Here is an 18,671-nt window from a genome sequence, read left to right as displayed (position 1 = left end):
ATCTAGGGAAGATTCAGATGCTTTCAAATCAGAAGGAAGGAAAACTGCAGTAGAAATATGAAATGTAATTATTATTGTGGAAAATCTCATTTCAGCAGAGCTCTGGAATAAAATGAAGCCTGCCAGAGGAAGTAGTCTCACACTGCAGTTTATATAGGAGAAACTAAAACTGAGATACCTACAGAAATCATACCCCTGTGACTCTGAAGAAGTATATGCTCTGCTCTGAACAGAAGAGAGAACAGAAATTCACCATGTATTCTTAGATATCTGTTTCCTGCTAGTGCCTTAGAGAATCTTTATAAGTATCAATGTTATTTATTATGTAGGTAGAAGGGAAAAAACCTCTTGGTACATCTACTTTTATTAGCTGTAATAGCCCCATGTAGTAAATGACGAGGGTCTTGCATGCTGAGAAGGCAAGTACTAATTGGAGTTATTTAGTTGATAGCTTTGACGTCAAGCCACAGACAAGTATAATTACAAAGTGTCTGAGAGCTAGGTTAGCATATACCACACTGGAAATTCATTTTTCATGGAACAAAGCTCTCTCCTATGCTATGTGTAGTAATTGGTATGCGCTTACGCATGAGGCTACTAAATAAGGGAGACCGTCATGTACAACTAGGGAGCAAGCCTCATTAGCAAGCCTTCATAAATTTAGCTAAGTGACAAAAATAGGTGAAAGTGGTGATGAAGGGGGGTTCTCATGTGGGCCCTATTTGGCATGTCATCTCTGTGGTTACTACTACAGGCTATTCCAAGCAAGTGCAGTGCTTAGTTTTACCAGAAATTCTAAACAAAGCCAAGAAAACTGTGATCACAAGTCTGGATTGGCACATGCTAGCTTCTGAAAGGCAGATGTAGACAACTCAGCTCACATATACTAATATTCTAATCTACTTTTGCTGCAGTGGAACTGTATTTGCCTGAGTGAGAGAGTATATATACCCACACTGGCAGAACTAGGGTCCTAGCAAGAAACAGGCTTGATATACTACCTTCTGCAAACACTGTTGGCACTTTTGGCTCAAAGGAGCAAAGAAATCCCATCCTTTCTGATCTGAATAGCTCAGGAATACCTCCTGGTAGCCCTTGCAGACCAAGAGATTACAGGCAACAGCAGCTGGAGAGGGAGGATCTTTGAGTAACTCTACCTAGAACAAGGTTATGTTTTCTGTGCTTAAATACTGCACCATTTAAAATGACTTTGTTGATCTGGAGCATGTTTTTGGAGCATTTTATTGCCATGTCAGCAAAATGTGTGGATATACTTCCTCCAACTTAGAAAAGCGTAACTCCTGATTTACTTTCACGTTTAGAGCTTACTAGGAAGAGTAGATTTTAAAAGAGAATACTGAAACCAGATTCATTCCAAAGGACTGAGCCTGGGCTCTCTGAACACTATTGGCAGCCTTTTTAGGACTTGCATGAATCTCATGTAAGTCTTGGTGAGCTGGTAGTCTAATAGCCAAACTGCAGTTCCACAGCAGAATAGCTGGCGTAGAGGCAGGTAAGCAGTCCTCTGGCAGATCTCATTCTGACTGGACCTTAAAGCCATTCTCTGGTGCCAGTAGCATTGTCTGTGCATGAAAATGTTATCTCCTCCTCCCATCTCACTTTTGTATCTACATGCAAAATGCATCTGGAGGACATCCTACAACTTGGACAGAAAAGGGGCAGGTCTTCCAGGGGGTTGTTTACAAACCCACAAGACTCTAAAATTAACATACTTTGAGAGTTTCTGCTAGGATCTGTGTATCTGAATGCTAAACAGAACTAAAAATGGTGTCGTGTCCTGTGCACAGATGTGTGCATACATGCATACAAGAACATCAGAATATGGATTGGAGCACGTGGATTGTCTCCTATCATGGCCTCCAGCAGTGCCCAGCAGCAAAGGTCTTGGGAGGAGCACATGTCTTCCTCAGAAGACTCTCCCAGCCTCTAGCAGTTTGTAGTTCAGAGACTTCTTGAGCCAAAAGTTGTGTCTTTGCATTTCATACCTCTCAACAGATTTCTGTGCAGGTGTGCTGCCTCTAATGACTTGTTTTGGTTTCAGCCCAAACAACACAGGCCATCAGCTCTCCACTGATCATTAGTGAAGAAACAGCTCTCATTAGCCTGACTGTGGATAACACCCACCTGGAGCATGGCGTGGTGTATGAATACGTCAGCAGCGCAGGAATCAAATCCTTTGTTTTAGAGAAAATTGTAGAACCAAAAGGTTGCTTCAATCTCACTGCAAAGGTACCAGACATTGTACATTGCCAGCTTCACTCTTAAACAGGACAAGGAGGCCACTAATCTCAGAATTCCCCTGGTGCTTGGCTTAGYGCTTCTGATGAGGAAGAACCTGCTCTTCTCAATGCTGCCTGGAGTTCTCTTAACTAGAATGCACCCAGTTACAACAGCTTTTTCTTGGTATGGGCAAGTCAGCGAATGCATGGAGGATTTCAGCTGTTAGGGGCCTGAAGGTGGCCCTCTRCTGTGGAATTCTCCCTTTTTTCTGTCTGGTAAAGCATTCTTTGCTGATACTCAAGGTTAATCTTCTCAGGCAACAATTGCTTTACCTTGGAAAAAAATTCTGGCAGCTTTTTGCCATCTGATGGGCTGGGTAGATGGCTAAAGGAAACAGATAGAACTGCTGCTATCAGAAACCACCAATGCTTAGTATTTTGGTCCAGATGCGCACAATAATGAGATAATAGTAAATATTTCCATCACATCCCAATAACATTATTATGTCCAATGAAAGGGAAAGCATGCCAGAGCAGGTAACTTTGACAGTGGCTATTTTGAGCTATGTCAGTTATTCTGAGAAATTCTGACAAATGTATTTTGAACCTGGGGTTAGAAATGATAATGGTTCCCAGCTGATAATAAAGGCAACTTGTTTTGAAGGCAGCTTTTTTGAACCATGTCAATATATGGGCTTTATTGTTTATTCTGKGGAAGAAAACTGCATTTGCCCTCACTGCCAGTCTTATATCATAGACTCTTTCTTCTCATTTAGATTTTGGAGGCTTTTGCTGCAGAGGACAATCACTTCGTAAAGAATTGCAAAAGGCTTATATCCCTGAGCAGTGCGGTGGCCACCATGCCCCAGTATGAATTCCGGCAAATCTGTGACACTAAGCTGGAAAGCATTAGCAGAAGGCTCGCAAACTACCAAGAGGTACAATGTTACTAGTTATTGGTGAAGTCTCAAGACAGTACTTCATTGCAATGACTGGGTCTTGGTATTCTTTGTTTATGAATCTGAACTGCGTTAGAAGTAGGTGTCATAGTGGCATGAAAACAGCTCTGCAAGTTAATTAGATTGCAAGTTGTGAGAGGAAAGGAACATATTTGTAAAGCACTCCTTTCAGCTTGTCAGGGCTGAGTTGGAACATATTATTGCGGGTCCATCTCCACCTTATGAGTGAATAAATGTAGCCACAAACTAATGATCAGTGTCTGATCTGTAGACTTAATATGAGCGTATGTACAGTGTATAACAGTGCAAGTAAACTAAATGTGCTCTTTTGTGCAATTATGTGAGTTGTTTGAAAAGACAGAAAGTAGTTAATTGTTTTCATTTGTTTTATGAATTTTTTGAGTGGAAGAAGTGTTATTTCAGCTGCAGTAAAAATCGTATGATTCTAGAATAGAAGACTGGCAGGAATAAAAAAGGATTGTCTACGTTGTATCAGATTTTTGCAAGGGAAGTAGCACGTTTGCTTTATTTCTCCCAGTTTGCAGATGAATTGAAGACAAAGGTGAGCCCAGCCTTCAAACAAGCCATTATGGAACCACATTCGCTTAACAGCATGGATTTCTGCCCCACCAACTGCCATGTTAACCTCATGGAGGTGTCATACCCCAAAAACACTACCTCAGCAGGGAGGTCGTTCAGCATTCGCATTGGACGGAAACCTTCTATTATTGGTCTTGATCCAGAACAAGGTGCTAATTAATTTTCAAAACCTATTGGTATTATCTTCATAGAAAGTTGTGTCTTTTTACTTCTCAAAATGTTGCAAAGAAATACAGCCTTGCCAGTAGCTTTTTTTTCTAGTAAAATGGTAGCCGGGTTATACTGTAAAATATTAAGGCCTTTATGGATAGAGAGGCATCAGGTTAAACATTTTTACCAGCTGGGCAGTGTGGTTATCTCATATAACTAAGTGTCCTGTTTGGACCTTGTAGAACTGACTTATCGACTAAAAGAAAAGTAATGAGAGCTTAAAAAAAAAGTAGCTTTGTACTATGAAGAGAGGTTGTATTCAGGTGGAAAATCTTAGTCAATCAGATTGTAGTGCTGTTACCTGTAGTCATCACTAAATAAATTCCAGCTATTTGGGCTAGGAGTCTCTACTCTGTCAAGGGGATCTATTTTGTGATGAATGGCCACTAAATAGCATTTGTCCTACAAGCTGAATATTTGAGTTCCAACGTTTCATCATTATAATCTCACATAATATACTTCTGTTTCATTGTCTGGCAAGCTCAGAGTGCAGGAATGTTTGGAATGGACACATGGAAAAGTAGACAAACCAGTGTACTCAGGAATAGTGTTGACAGTTTTCAAAACAAAGTCAGTAAAGAACCCCTCTAACTTAAAAATATTAAAATTCTATAGTATTTTAAATGTGATCTGAGGTGGATAATAAAGTACCATATACTTCTTGTCAGCATTTCTAAATGAAAGAGGTTTTTATCTATCTATATTTTAACACATAATCCCATTTCTTTTATAKATATAAATATATATGTAATAGTGTTGTTTTTTATTTATATATTTATGTATATAGATTCCTTTTTATATAGAAAAATATAWAATTGTGTGTGCTTGTGTGTGAGAGAGTAGTCAAAATGGATAGTATAGAGGTGGATGCTATCATTACTTCCATAACTAGACTGTTTCTGGACTGCAGTAACTTAAAATATTTAGTTAGCTTGCAGGGAAAAAATATTCTTTTTTTAAAAAAAGAAACACTTCTGTCAGAGTGTGATCTTGCAAAATAATTCTGGAAAATGTTTTTTTATATTAGTTCCATTCGTATTAAAAATTCTCCCATCCCAAAATATCACTATTGGGATGGAGCGCAAAAAGGCATGAGAGCCATACTAACTAGACTCTTCATTGTTTAGTAGGTACCTTAAATCCAGTCTCATACACTCAACATTGCATCACCACTATGGCTGCACCATCCTGGAGATGCCTGGCCCCCGAAGATGGAGATCTTGATGGTAGCTTTGGCCAGCAGAATGGAGGAACAAGTCAGGAGGAAAGGGGACTCAGTTTTCTGCTGAAACAGGAAGACCGGGAGATACAGGACTCCTACTTGCACCTCTTTAACAAACTTGACATTGCAGTGAAGGAGATGAAGCAATATGTCTTTCAGATAAATAAGTGAGTAGAGAATCCAGTACGTACTGCAGAGAGCAATTCTTACAAAATGGAGGCATTACCCCCCSGAAAATGCATTGTGCCTATCAACAGCAATTGTTATACTCTGTTCTGTTGTACTTTCCCATTTACACATACATTTACCTTACTGCTCCTTGCTAGCTGTGARGTTCAAACCTCCTCCTCTGCTGATCCACTACTGTATATATATAACTGTCATTTACTCCTCAAAGTCTACCTGAATTCAACAGCCACCATTCTGCTCCTTCATGTGTACTATATTCTAATATAATAATCTATTTGCTGCCAATAGTGGTTTTGGAAATCCAAATAGACAGAGTCCGTAGCCTTGAGATATTTTCTACCATAAGGCCAACTAAGCAAAACTCATGAGCTGAGGCAGCTTTGTGTTTGGGACCTACTTTTTCCTTTTCCCTTTGAGTCTTTTTGCCATCATGTGTCTCCTAGGAAAAGTAATGAAGGATTTAAGTAATGGCTCTGGTGGTCAAATACAGCAGTGCAACATAGAAGAAGACAGAGCAATGAGAGGAGAGGAAGGAGGCAAAAGTGTGATGGGAGTAAAGATGATCGACAAAGAAATCAATGACCTAGGAAGGCTTATGTGGGAATTGAGCTAACGTCCTATTTTTATTGAGGGACCAATAAAACATGCCCTCCTGTGAAAGCAGAAGATGTTTTCATTCTACCATGAGCAAAAGGAAGGGTTCGGTCTTTGCCTTCTATTCTAGTTTGTCTGAGCTTAAACCACTGGCACAGTCCTTCACAGATCAAGTGAAAAAGTCTCTTAGTAAACAAGGTTATAGTTTGGCAAATACAGGATATGCACAGAAATCTGTAAGGATTTCAGCCTGACTCAGTAGAATGAGACTAGTTCAAAGAACTACAAAATGTTGACTAAAAGCATCCCACCACTGGTCAGCGATGAGCAGATTTATGATGTATACTTTGTGGGTTTAGGCGTGCTAGTTAGTGTCTAAAAAGACTTGGGAGGTTACTAGGAGGAGGTGGCAAGGGGAAGCAAGAATATTTGTACACAATATTTTATTTCAGCAAATAATTACACTTATCTTCCAAGACACATGTTGCAGAAGAATTTGGGTGGTGTTCTGCTCCTCCTGCTAGAGGTTTACAGTGCATTTTTTTCATCCCAAATTAAGCATTAAAAAGGGAGTCTGAAAAATCATATAWAAAATTCATCTGGACTTGTTAAAGACAGTAGCTTTGCTTTAACCTGCCTGAATTGGGAGATTTGGGGCTTGTTTTAGAGCAAGAGAGGGGTTAGATCAATTTTGTGTGGATAAACCAGTCACAATCTTATCCTCTTAGCCAAGTTTAATATTACACTTAGAGATACAAACAACTGAAAAATTGACCTTTTATGAATTTATGACCTTTAATGATTTTCCGTGAACTGCTATCAGAGCTCACAACTTTACAAAGCTGTAGTTTATGTACAGTTCAAATACTGGCGAGTTCGCTTTTGATTTCACATATCTGAATTCCAATCATAGTCATGATACTTAGTTTCTGAGGTTACCCACCAGTCATTGATAGCAGCATGTTTCACTCTTGCAGACTTTTGTCCACCATAACAGAGCCTACAGAAGGTGGTGCATGTGAGCCTCCATCCACAGATGAGACATCTCCACCTTCCCTGGGAGCAGAAGAGAGTGATACTGACAAAGCTGAGCATGGTGGCATCAAGAAGGTTTGCTTCAAAGTTTCTGAGGAGGACCAAGAAGACTCTGGACATGACACAATGAGTTTTAGAGATTCCTACAGGTTAGTCCAGAGATAGATGTGTCTTTTTCACCTTACTGAATAGTATTTTGAAGTTCTAATCCTGCCATGGATTCACCAAGCAGGAGGGCCAACCAGGCAATAGCTGGTTCCCCTTGCCCAAAATCACACAATTGTCACATGAACTCTGCTAAAGTTATGTAGCAGTACCTGCAACTCTTTYCCTCTTCTTTATCTCTCTCATTTTGTCTCAATGTTATAGTAGTAGACAACAAATTAATAGACTGGGATTCTTTTCTCAGAGCAGATTGTCCACTATTTACACCAGTAAGTATATCTTGCATGATCAGAATGTCCGGTATCCAGTCGGAAGGTTCCAAAGTGTACTGCATGTACATGAATGTTGTGTATTTCTCAAAAGTTCACCAGTTGGGCTCCATGCAGTGTCAATCTGAACAGSTTTTTGAAGGTTACATTGCATAAGAAGCAAATGTCAGCCTTGAGGCAAGCATGCATCTGATGCTGTACCACGAGGATTACCACTCTGAGTAGCTCTGCACTGAGAAGTGATGAATTGCCATGTGACTTCTCCTAGCAGAAGGGAGGTCCAGACTTCTCAAAAGTGCATCTACATTCCTGTTACTAGTGTTTTGTTAGGGCTTTTCTGTTACTAAGWGTTTTCCTATTCTTGAGAAAGTTATGGGAATAGAGTTATATGTTAAATAAGAGATTGCTGCGCTTGCCGTATTTAACCACACCATCTAGAATTCTCTGTTTGGGCTCTCTTCCTCCTTCTGAACCGTGCTGCTCACATAAGGCTTTATATCACAACAAATGGTACAGTAGTAGAAAGCACCAGAACTCCAGCAGAGTTTACAGAGCTTCAATATAAACTGACTTTAAAGGGATGATTCTTGCTGATCTGAGGACCTTCACAACAATCTTTCATAAAACAGTCTAGTGTGACTTTCCCCTTCTGTTCCATATAATTGGGAACCACAGAAGCTCAGCAGAGTTTGCAGACTGCTTGACCTTATAATAGCTGCTATTGCAAGGGGATTTTTCAGTTCAAGTCTGCAGACAATTTTCCCAGAAGTCTAAGATACTAAGAAAGAGAAATGGATGTCCAGCTTTTTATTTTTAATGTGCCTTTGAAACCACAAATACAAATATTTCTTCAGCTGTCTCAAAATCTTGTTTTTGAGACTTGATTAACTGTGCTTTTCCTAGAATATTTGCTACCAAAGGAAATCTCACACACTCCAAGTCTATCTTTCTTGTGAGGAAACAGTTGAAGAAATTAAACAAGTTGTGATCATGTCTGACCATTGCAATTCTGCATCCTTAATAGGTCATTTTAACATTCATAGTAAGACTGTAGGACTTTTCCTGTACATAGGAGTAAGGACAATCTCCAAAGAGTTATGAGGATTAGAATACTTTAAATGAATGATACATCCTTACAACTTCCATATTATAAGCCTGAATCTATTCTGGGTAACAAAATGAGATCAAAACCAAGAGTCTCTGTGAGGCTCCCACTTGCTCCAAAATTTCACGCATAAAGGCAAGATGAGACACATTTTTCTGTCTTACCTTTATTAGACAGAGACAGAGAATTAAGCATAAATTATATATAATAGTTACTCAAATGGGAATAAAATGTATTTTAATAGTTTTTGATCTGAAAAACTACTACTGAGGAGCTACAAAAACYGGCAAATTACAGTTAAACATCATTTGCATTGGCCTTCTTTCTCAGGAATCATTAAGAGTGTCATTCAGATTTCATAAGAATTCGTACTGCAATGTAGTCGCCTTAAATTTTCTTCAGAAAAAATAGATTTCTTTGATTACAGTTTTAACAAAGGACAGGCAAGAACTTATATCAGAGACCAGGCATCTTTTAATTGCTTTTACTTATTTTCCTCTTCTGAGTCCAAAAAAACAGAGTAAGAGCCAATCTATATGGAGAATTTTGTAGGTGTTACGTTGGGCTTGTACTATTCAAAGCACGTGTCATTTAGCACGTGCCCTGGAAGAGGGCAGTCYAAAATCTGTAGCTTTTTAATCAGTTTTATTAAATTATGATTAGTTAGTGTAAACTGAACTTTAAATGGAGGAGATTCATGCTAGAATTTTTACTGCATGGAGCCAGCACTGATGTGAAGCCAACAGAAGTGAGTCTTCTGCTCCCTGAGACAGTGTTAGGTTCTGTCATGCCTGGTTCTCCAATGGTATAGATTCCTTAGATGTCCTCTCCCATCTCCAATATCTGTGCTGAAACTGGATGATGTGATATCCTGAGATCTGGTAACTAACACTGGGTTCTGTTGAGGTTCAAATTCATAGAATATAATTATTCTTCCCCTAGTCTGTTTTCCTAGGGCATCTTTAATGATGCAATCCAAATGAGGCCTGTGGTGGGAAGTTCATTTTCATTCTTTATAGGATCTATAAATATATAGGATCTATATAATCTAGCCAATATATTAAGCATTGGGTGGTTATAACAAATGGAAAAAGACATCCTCTTACAATGCCAGCCCATGAGGCCTTGTGTGCTGGTTGTTCTGGATGTAATGGGGCTTTCTCTTGTATACACCTAAGAGAAATATTTTTGACAATTGCAGTGTTAGTAAAAATAGAATGATGATGTATTAGAGACTGGGTGTGAAGACAACTTTTTTAAACGCCTTTTTGCTTTTCTTTCTAGTGAATGTAACAGTAACCGGGATTCAGTGTTGTCCTACACCAGTGTACGGAGTAATAGCTCTTACTTAGGTAGCGACGAGATGGGWTCAGGTGAGTATATACATAGGTAACAGACATACTTCTCATACCAGACCCTTTACTAGGGTCTTTGCTAATCTTAAGCACTTGCATGTTTAAGTTGCAAAGGTAGTTTCTTCAAAACTAATCACAAGAATATGGAGAGATAGATATATGTTCATTTTCTCATGAACCATGGTAAATTTGGAATATGGAAGAGATATCAGGCAGAGATAAGCTTCTTTAGGTTTTGGATATTTGTATAATATGAAAAATCATGAATATTTTGATGTATTAGTTATAGAAAAAGCTCCTGAGCTACCATTTTGTCTTCAACAATCATTTTTTACCCATTCCAGTGTGAAGGTATGCTTGTGTCATGACCTCATCACAGCTTATTTTAGTAAGAAACTTAAAAGTGTTTCATCTTCCCTTTATTAGGGGATGAGCTTCCCAATGATATGAGGATTCCTTTAGACAAACAAGACAAACTTCATGGCTGTCTGGAACATCTTTTTAACCAGGTCTGTAAACCATTATTAATACACAGAATTGTGTGCTCTTTATCAACGTCAAGAGAGGAGATTAGAAGTATCAGACTGTTTAATTAAATCATGTTTTGAGGGAAGGTAATCTATTAAGATTTTGGAGTATAGTGTAAGTAAACAGATTATAGGACAGTTTGAGAAAGCAATTTCATCAACATTCAAGTTACCTTGTGTGATTAAGGTAAGGTTGGCCTACCTTATATAAGGCATTAGATTAAGGGGAAAAAAAAGCTTTGATGAAATGAAAGAGACAGCAGAAYTTTAATACCTTGTGTGATCAAGATGGACCTAATATATGGATACTAGGAGAGCCTACAAGTTTACCCAGCATTYGTCTTTTTAGATGTATAGCATCAGTTGAATCACTTTGTATTTCCTTTGATCTCTTCAACATGTAGGTCATTACTTGTCTATGTATTATGCGAGTTCCTGGTTGGAACAGCATTTGCTAATGGAGGAACGTTTATAGAAATCACTCCAGAATCAAGCAGTGTAATGGCTTTTGCATTTCCCCATAACAGTTCTGTCCAAATTTTCTTCTGCGAGTCTTACTAGCACTGATTGAAAATATTCCTATTGTAGGTTGATGCAATCAATGCACTTCTAAAAGGACCAATAATAAGTAAGGCCTTTGAAGAAACCAAGCACTTTCCAATGGACCATAGTTTGCAAGGTAAAGAAAAAGGTTGGTTGTATTTCATAATATGGTTTCCTAAGACTGAAGAGCTTAACATGAATGTACRCAGGCTGTATGGCCGTATGGGGTTACTTCAACTATGCAGTCATACTGACAGGGCACATTAATAACTGCTGCCATGTCTGACCACTGCAATTTTGCATCCTTAACAGGTTATTTTTACATGAATTCCTTCTAAAATGCACAGAGCACTTTTCTGTAATAGATTTCTGAATCCTCATAGCTCTTTCATAAGTCTTCAAGCCTATCCTTTGATGTAAACACAGACATACATCTCAAAAGGTACAAAGGAGAGAGAGGTCAGATTCAAGGAAAATGAACACTCTTGATAAGCTGATGAGGGACTGATCACTGTAGATCTGAGCCACCATGAAGTTCTGCCTGAGTTTGCTTAATGAATTATTCTGCTTTTCTTCAGAGATGGGTAATTGCCAGAGTAAACTCATCCTCACATGACATTCATTTTGAAAACTGAGTCCCATAGAGAGCAAATAAATGATATTGTGTTTTGTTTTTCCTCAGGGAGCATGATGAGACTTTGGCCTTAATGGGTTTGAGGCCCAGGATGTGGTTTCTTCTCTCTCTTAAATACACAGGACTTTATTTTCTGAACATTTGCTGCATTTCCTTTCTCAATTGAAATCTGAACCTTTTCCCTCTATTCTATACTTCAGGTATTGTTGTCATGGGTGCCCCCTACCTTTATAAGCTCTATTTTCAGGTACAGAGGCAAAATCTAGAAAACATTTTTTTCTGCTGCCAAAAACAGCTCCTATTTGTTCACATAAACTCATCTTTACAAAACATTCACATTTATGTAGAATATGTTAGTCTTTCCATGCACTGTTTGAACAAGGTGAGGAATTAATGGCCACCCTGTGTTCACTTCGTTTATTTTTTTTTCTTAAGTCTCATTTATTACAACTAGATAAATTCCAGTGAGTGTTTCAACTAACTGAAGTAAACTGATGATCCCACATTCATCTCACTAAGGAACAGACAAGCCCTGCTAACATTCAGCTGGAATCCTGGACCAAAGTAACTGTTTAATACAATCCCTAGCTACAACAGATACCTTTCAGTGACGAATGGAAATTTGAATGCTATCCTATTGCTGTTCATCAGCAGCTTTTTGGCTCAGTTTTTCTTCATTTCTCTGTCTGTTTATACATTTTACCACCAATGACAGGACATTTGGCTTAGCTAATTAGCTAATTGTCCTGCATAATTAAATAGTTAGCTTCCATCAGATGATAGAAAAGCCGAATATTTCGTACCTTCTCATCAGTATTATCAAATGTGAGAGCTGCTGTATCTTCGCTTATATCTGTGTGCACATTAAAACTAATAAGCCATTCTCAGTTACGTAGCATTTCCTTAATGGCTAACAAACTCCATTTCTTCTAGAATTTAAACAGAAGGAAGAAACAACAGTTAGGTGTCGGAATAATATTCAAGCCAGCATTCAAGAAGATCCATGGAACCTTCCACTGCGCATCAAGAACCTTGTTGAAATCATACAAAAACATGTGGAAGGTCTGTGAATAGGGAAAGGTTTGTTATCAGCTTCTGGGAGAAAAGATAGCCCTTATGTGATCAAGTCAAGTAGTTCAATTTATCTCAATATGCAATAAGGATACAGACTACTGGATTCTAAAGAACAGATAAAACCAAGTGACTGTACACAAAGTTCCAGTGCTGTATGATAGCATCTCASCTATGCACTAAATGACTGCAAAGAATTTTCTCTCCCTTATTTTATCAGTCCATTCGGACAGAATAGTGAGAGATGGCTGGTATATTCTAAAATCTTAATCAGCTACTACAGCATCCTAAACCATTGCAGTCAGGTTGAATTGGAATAGGCAGGCTGAATCAGATGATGTATACACTTGAGTGCAAAGCACTGGACAGCAGTCGCTTCCTTAGAGATTCAGCTACATGTGCAATTTGCTTCCAATAATTCATGGTAGTTAATGGAGCATTTAGCCTATAAAAGCCTTTGATTTACACCTTTTTTCTTCTTCTATCATGAAGTTGTCCATAGGGGCTACTAGAATAAATAGAAATGACCATGCAATGGGTTGAGAGGGGCAGGCAGTGTGGGGAATGAAGAGACAGTTAAATGTAATCAATTCTACTGCAGTCATGTTGACTAGAGTTTTTCTTAATTGTTTTAGATGGGAAGAATCAGCTGCTTTTGGCCTTGTTAAAATGTACAGGTAAGGGGTTTTGATTTTCTATATTAGTACAAAGCATATATACAGAGGTCCCTAGTATTTATAGCTTTTCATGCTTGTGCATACATCTGAGGTATTTTTTTCTTGGTATTTAGTTTTTGTCCTGGCATTTTAGGCTAACATTTCTTGTATTGCTCATCTAGGGCTGCCTTTTCATGCATCTGTCACCTGGTCTTCAGTTTTCATTGTTTCAGCTCACTTCAGGCTGCTGTGTCRCCTGGCAGGTGCTTATGTTACACACACAAACACCATTTTCTTCTCCCTGTCTTTATCTTCTTCTTTTTGTACAATCCTCATTCCCAGATGGCCTGCGCTATTTCCTGCTGTGTGAGGGCATGCAGCAAAAGTGAGACCTATTGCACAACTTTCTGTAAGATCGTGGACCCTGTCATCTYTCCAAACAGGGCAGGCACATTAGGTGTTAGGATTGTGTATACTGAAATTATAGCCAGGAGCAGATTAAGAATGGAAATATGCAGGCAGCACATAAATACATCGTGAGCACCATTAATGTGTTATCACACACAAAACATTGTGTTGGCAGATCAACTGACTAGCCTTTTCCAGGAGTGAATGTGCAGTCATTTTTGCAGTTGAAACATCTACTTGGTGTATTTTTGTTTGAAAATGAGGTAATAAATAACTACAATAGGCTGCCATTATTTCACTGTGCCAGGCTTGATTCTCAAGTCTTCATAGAATAATAATGAAATTAGTATGGCTGTGAACAAGCGCTTTGCTGCCGCCAGTGCTGGCCCACGAGTCTGTCCAAACCAGCCTCTGGTGTCAGTCTCGTGCCCATAAAGGCTGTTTTTAGTGATAGCAGGTACAGTGATCCCGGAAGCCTCTACCTGTGCCCCGTCTCGTGCAACATTTTCAGGAACATCTGCTGAAAAGAATGGAGAAGCAGATGGCACCAAACTGGTTGCACCAGCTTTATGGCACCAGGGATCCCTTCATCTTGAGGACAGGTCTCAGCGCTCTTTGTCTTACTTCCAGCAGTACAGACGGGACTTGCCCTTAGGCTGGGGATATGGCCCAGGGCCTGGAGCCCGTAAGTCAGCCTATTGTGTTCAGTGCTTTATAAAAATAATCCAAATCTTCAAAGCCTCGGGGGGACGCTGCCTTGGCAATGAGAGACTGCAGTGCCCCAGTGCCTTCTGGAGGAGCCCAGGGTGCTTGGGAAGTAGCTCTTCACTTATTCATGTGCCTCTTTGGCCTGCAATCCCCTTAAGTGTGACGAGGTTGATTTGACCAGCATGTGGCTGCCTGGCAGGCTGACTGGAAGCAAAGTTAACACAGGGGAAAGTCTCCCAGGAAACATAACACAATKGGTAATGTATGGCAAGTCCAGTTAATGCATTAAGCATATGGGAAGCCCACAAAATACAGATGGATGGAGGGGAAGATGAATCTCTAATAGCCCAGGAGCGAAGTGAATGACAGAGACCCCCTTTCATGAATTCTGTTGTTTCTGTAAACAGAAGAAGGAGGGAATCAGTCCAGATATGGCACTAAAGAGTTACAGGGGCACTTGCACARCTCCTCCCAATCAGAAGAATGAACATGCAGATGGGAAAGGGAAAATAAACAGATGAGTTGACTGGAAAATTTTCAAAGATGCATGTACCCCAGCTATGCTGTCGTTATCTCTGCACGCAGGTCATGCGGGGAGAAGAGGTTATCTGTAAAGTCGTCTGTGCAAAGCTGCTGCAGAAGCCAAGTGCCATGCACACAAATACATACAAACTGCCTCTTTGGCAGTGAGATTAAAGACAAATATATTCCTCATGACTTTTGTGCTTCTCTCCCTTTCTCTGGCAGATACTGAGCTACAGCTGAGACGTGATGCCATCTTCTGTCAGTCTCTTGTTGCTGCTATTTGCACCTTTTCGGAACAGTTACTGGCTGCTCTCAACTACCGATACAACAACAACGGGGAATACGAAGAGAGCAGCCGAGATGCCAGCAGAAAATGGCTAGAACAGATAGCAGCCACTGGCGTTTTACTGAACTACCAGTCCCTGCTCTCCCCTGCTGTGGTAAGATGAGGAGTTGTGGCCCCCTTGGGCCTGTTTGTGTTTGCCTCTGTGCTTCTCCCCCGACTCGCAGTGCAGCTCAAGCCCTTCCGTCTAGCAGCACACGAGACTCATTGCAGCAGCCTCAGGAGAGTCTCGCTGCTGTCAGCCACATCCCAGTATTTTCATCTCTTTCCAAATAGTGGACCACTGCCACATTAGAGCGCTACAGGCATCAGTCTGCCATAGTATTTTGGAGTCATTTGTTGCATGTATGGAGGATTTAGTGCTCAGTTGCTGGTGAAGTGTATGTGTCCTGCCCTCTTCTGGTGAAAAAAATACATTTCAACTTGTAGGCAAAAAAAAGTTTGGAATGTTTCTAGAACTCCAAACAATGTGGAAATCTGTGTTTTTGTTAATACACTGACTGTTTTTTGTTGTTGTTGTTTTGTTTGGTTTTGTTTTACAATAGATAGGCTACAGTCTCTCACAGATAGTTCTGTAGTGCTGTGATTTGAGCCTAAGCCGGATGCACCGTATCTAAGGAGGAGAGGAACAGATCTTGTACAATTCATCTATACCTAATGGACAGCAAATCTATAGCTGCAGTATATAAGCTACAGTAACTGTAACAATGATAAAGAAAAAAGAAGCATTAAAAAGGGAAATAGCTTTGACTCTATAGAGAAGCCATACTTTTTGCGCTTTGTTAAAGAGTGAGTTTTCAAATACAGTCCAAACCACRTGCATAAGCAACTGCATTATTCCTTCACATTAAATGGAACATATGGATGTTTCTTGCACAGTAACTTATAGACTGTTCTGTGGGCTTTTTTATGTTTGTAGATACAGGGTAAAGTTTAGAGAAATAAATCTCTTAAAAATTCCTCAGTCCTTAAACCTCTCTGCTGTCTGCAAAACCCATCAAATGACATCTAAGCAGAGGGTAGCAAAGCTCATACCACACAGTGAAAGAGCCATCGGTAATTACCTGTCTGGGATGGAGTTAATGGAGAGCTGCATATTATACTCTAAGTCTCTTGAATCAAATACTGAGGTAGTGACTATGCTTTCCTGCCTTCCGTCCCCTTCTGCTAGACGACAACCTATTTGTGTCTGCTTCTCTGCCCTACAGAAGGAGGAGCGTACCATGCTAGAAGATATCCAGGTCACTCTGACTGAACTGGACAAAGTTGCCTTTTATTTCAAGCAGCTGGATGAAAGTCTTGTAGCAAGTGAGTATTCTCCGTTTCTTTGAAGTTCTTTTCTCTTATTTGTATTACGGGTTTACATCCTCCGTGATTATAGATCTGTGAGACGATGTCAGTCCTGAGTGTCAGTCCGTGTCATGTCACTACTAAGCAGCTTCTCTGAAGCACTGTTGCATCCCCGAGCTTCCACTGTGTACACACAGCAAAGCGGGACCGACAGTACAGGACRCGAGTGGCACAGTCGGTGATTTGGAGCTATGTGCCAGTGTTCCTCACCTATGTGATTTTTGCATGTGGAGAGATGTGACAAATGATGGGCAGYTCCTGACAGATATTCATAATTCAGCAGACTGTCTAAGGTAGAAGGACTGTCATTCCCCACCCTTCCTGTGTCCTATATCCTACCCTGCCAGATCTCTCTCTCCACACTTATTGACTATAAGCTGCTATGGAACATGAAGGGATTTTACTTATTAACCATGCTTACTGCAGTAGCATCAAACATCATGTTAGGTCATGCTAGCTATGTCTTGTAAGTGCAATYGTTCAGTCTGCTTTCTCCAAATACAGACTCTCTCATATTCATCTAATGGTGGAGATGTGAAATGCCATTAGATAATCTGACAAATTTGGACAACAGTCTTTTCGTATTTTTCCTGCCCTGGTAAAGCAGCAAGTGTTTTATCTTTATTTCTCCAGATACTCATGTCTTCTACCATATCGAAGGAAGTCGTCAGGCCTTGAAGGTTATCTTTTATCTTGACAGCTACTAYTTCTCCAAACTGCCTTCTCGGTTTCAGAATGGGGGAAGCTTGAAATTACACACGGTGCTCTTTACAAAAGGTATCTATAAAAAGCTTTCTTGAGAAGAATAAACTAACTGATGATATCAAAAGATATGAAGTAAAGAATGACCATGTTCTTATCATAATACAGCTAACAACTGCAAACATATTTAAGAACCAGATGCTTTTATTCTGGGAAGACCTRGAGAGTGCTAGAAGTTACAGTAAGACACAGTCATGAGAACAAGATTTGCCTCTTCTGAGCTTTTTTGTGCCTTCCCATAAAGTTCCAGGTTACAGTTAGAGACATTATATTGGACTAGATYGACAGTCTGATCTAGTATGATCTCTCCTGTGTTCCCAGGGTATAGACAAATGTTTTTAAAAGCATACATCATGACAGAATCATCTGGGTGGGAAATCAGAGAACATTGACTAGCACATGTAAATAATAAGCAAATATTCACACTGTGATGTAACACTGGAGATTTCCTTCRAGAGGATATTAGTAGGGAGTAATTACTGTGAGTTTGTGCTACTTTCTGTGAAGGTCGCCTTTATGATACTAACAGTACATCCCCATACAGGCAAATGCATTAATTCATGTAATAATAGAATCAACCTTGATATGACCTAACGGTCATTTGCTGAGCAGTTAGATGATATTAACAATTAAATTAAAAAAAAATAGATTTAGTAAAATGTTTTCTCCACCAGCTCTGGAGAGTATGGAGGGGCAATCACAACCAGCTGGCTCATCTCTAGAAGAACTTCCACAGCAAATTAATGGTATCTCGCTTGAAAAAGTGCAGCAATATTACCGTAAACTCAGGTATTTCATGTTTTCCCTTCACCTTAAAAGACATTGAACAGAGCACTCTTTGCTAAAGACCTTAAAACAAATGGAAGAGATATCCCTTCCTGATGATTTCATGTCTTGTACAAATATGTTTCTCTGAGATCCTCACTACATGGGAAACCTCTTAATTTTTTTCCCACAGTCAAGCTTGCTCTGGAATAGTGCACTGTATGGAAATAAATTCCCATCTAATTTGACTTGAAAGTTTTGAGCAGAGCTAAAATTACATAAGAAGGGAATTTTCAGAATATTTCAGTAAGATTCTGTAAATTACTGCAATTTAAGGACTTCAGTAAGAAAGCAGATCTTGAATGACTAGACTTTTATCATAGCATTCTCAGATGTTTTATAAAAAGCAGTTGTACCTATGTGCTTGAAATGAGAA

The 18,671-nt window shown here is 39.5% G+C and overlaps 1 protein-coding gene across 1 annotated transcript in view; it reads left to right on the top strand.

The window, feature by feature from the left end:
• The window catches only part of PREX1 (phosphatidylinositol-3,4,5-trisphosphate dependent Rac exchange factor 1), a 103,209-nt gene that overhangs the window by 79,483 nt on the left and 5,055 nt on the right, over window positions 1-18,671 (top strand). The window contains exons 23-36 of the mRNA XM_085314251.1: window positions 2,063-2,250; window positions 3,017-3,178; window positions 3,738-3,948; window positions 5,140-5,398; window positions 6,992-7,198; window positions 9,873-9,961; window positions 10,370-10,452; window positions 11,059-11,149; window positions 12,581-12,709; window positions 13,354-13,395; window positions 15,238-15,455; window positions 16,567-16,666; window positions 17,342-17,485; window positions 18,145-18,259. Of these exons, the coding sequence (XP_085170377.1) occupies window positions 2,063-2,250; window positions 3,017-3,178; window positions 3,738-3,948; window positions 5,140-5,398; window positions 6,992-7,198; window positions 9,873-9,961; window positions 10,370-10,452; window positions 11,059-11,149; window positions 12,581-12,709; window positions 13,354-13,395; window positions 15,238-15,455; window positions 16,567-16,666; window positions 17,342-17,485; window positions 18,145-18,259 (2,038 nt within the window). The remainder of the gene's footprint in view (window positions 1-2,062; window positions 2,251-3,016; window positions 3,179-3,737; window positions 3,949-5,139; window positions 5,399-6,991; window positions 7,199-9,872; window positions 9,962-10,369; window positions 10,453-11,058; window positions 11,150-12,580; window positions 12,710-13,353; window positions 13,396-15,237; window positions 15,456-16,566; window positions 16,667-17,341; window positions 17,486-18,144; window positions 18,260-18,671) is intronic.

This window comes from Rhea americana, unplaced genomic scaffold, assembly GCF_003343005.1.
Source record: "Rhea americana isolate MKP2758 unplaced genomic scaffold, rheAme1 scaffold_4, whole genome shotgun sequence".
NCBI lineage: Eukaryota > Metazoa > Chordata > Aves > Rheiformes > Rheidae > Rhea > Rhea americana.
This window is presented reverse-complemented; position numbering and strand designations above follow the sequence as displayed.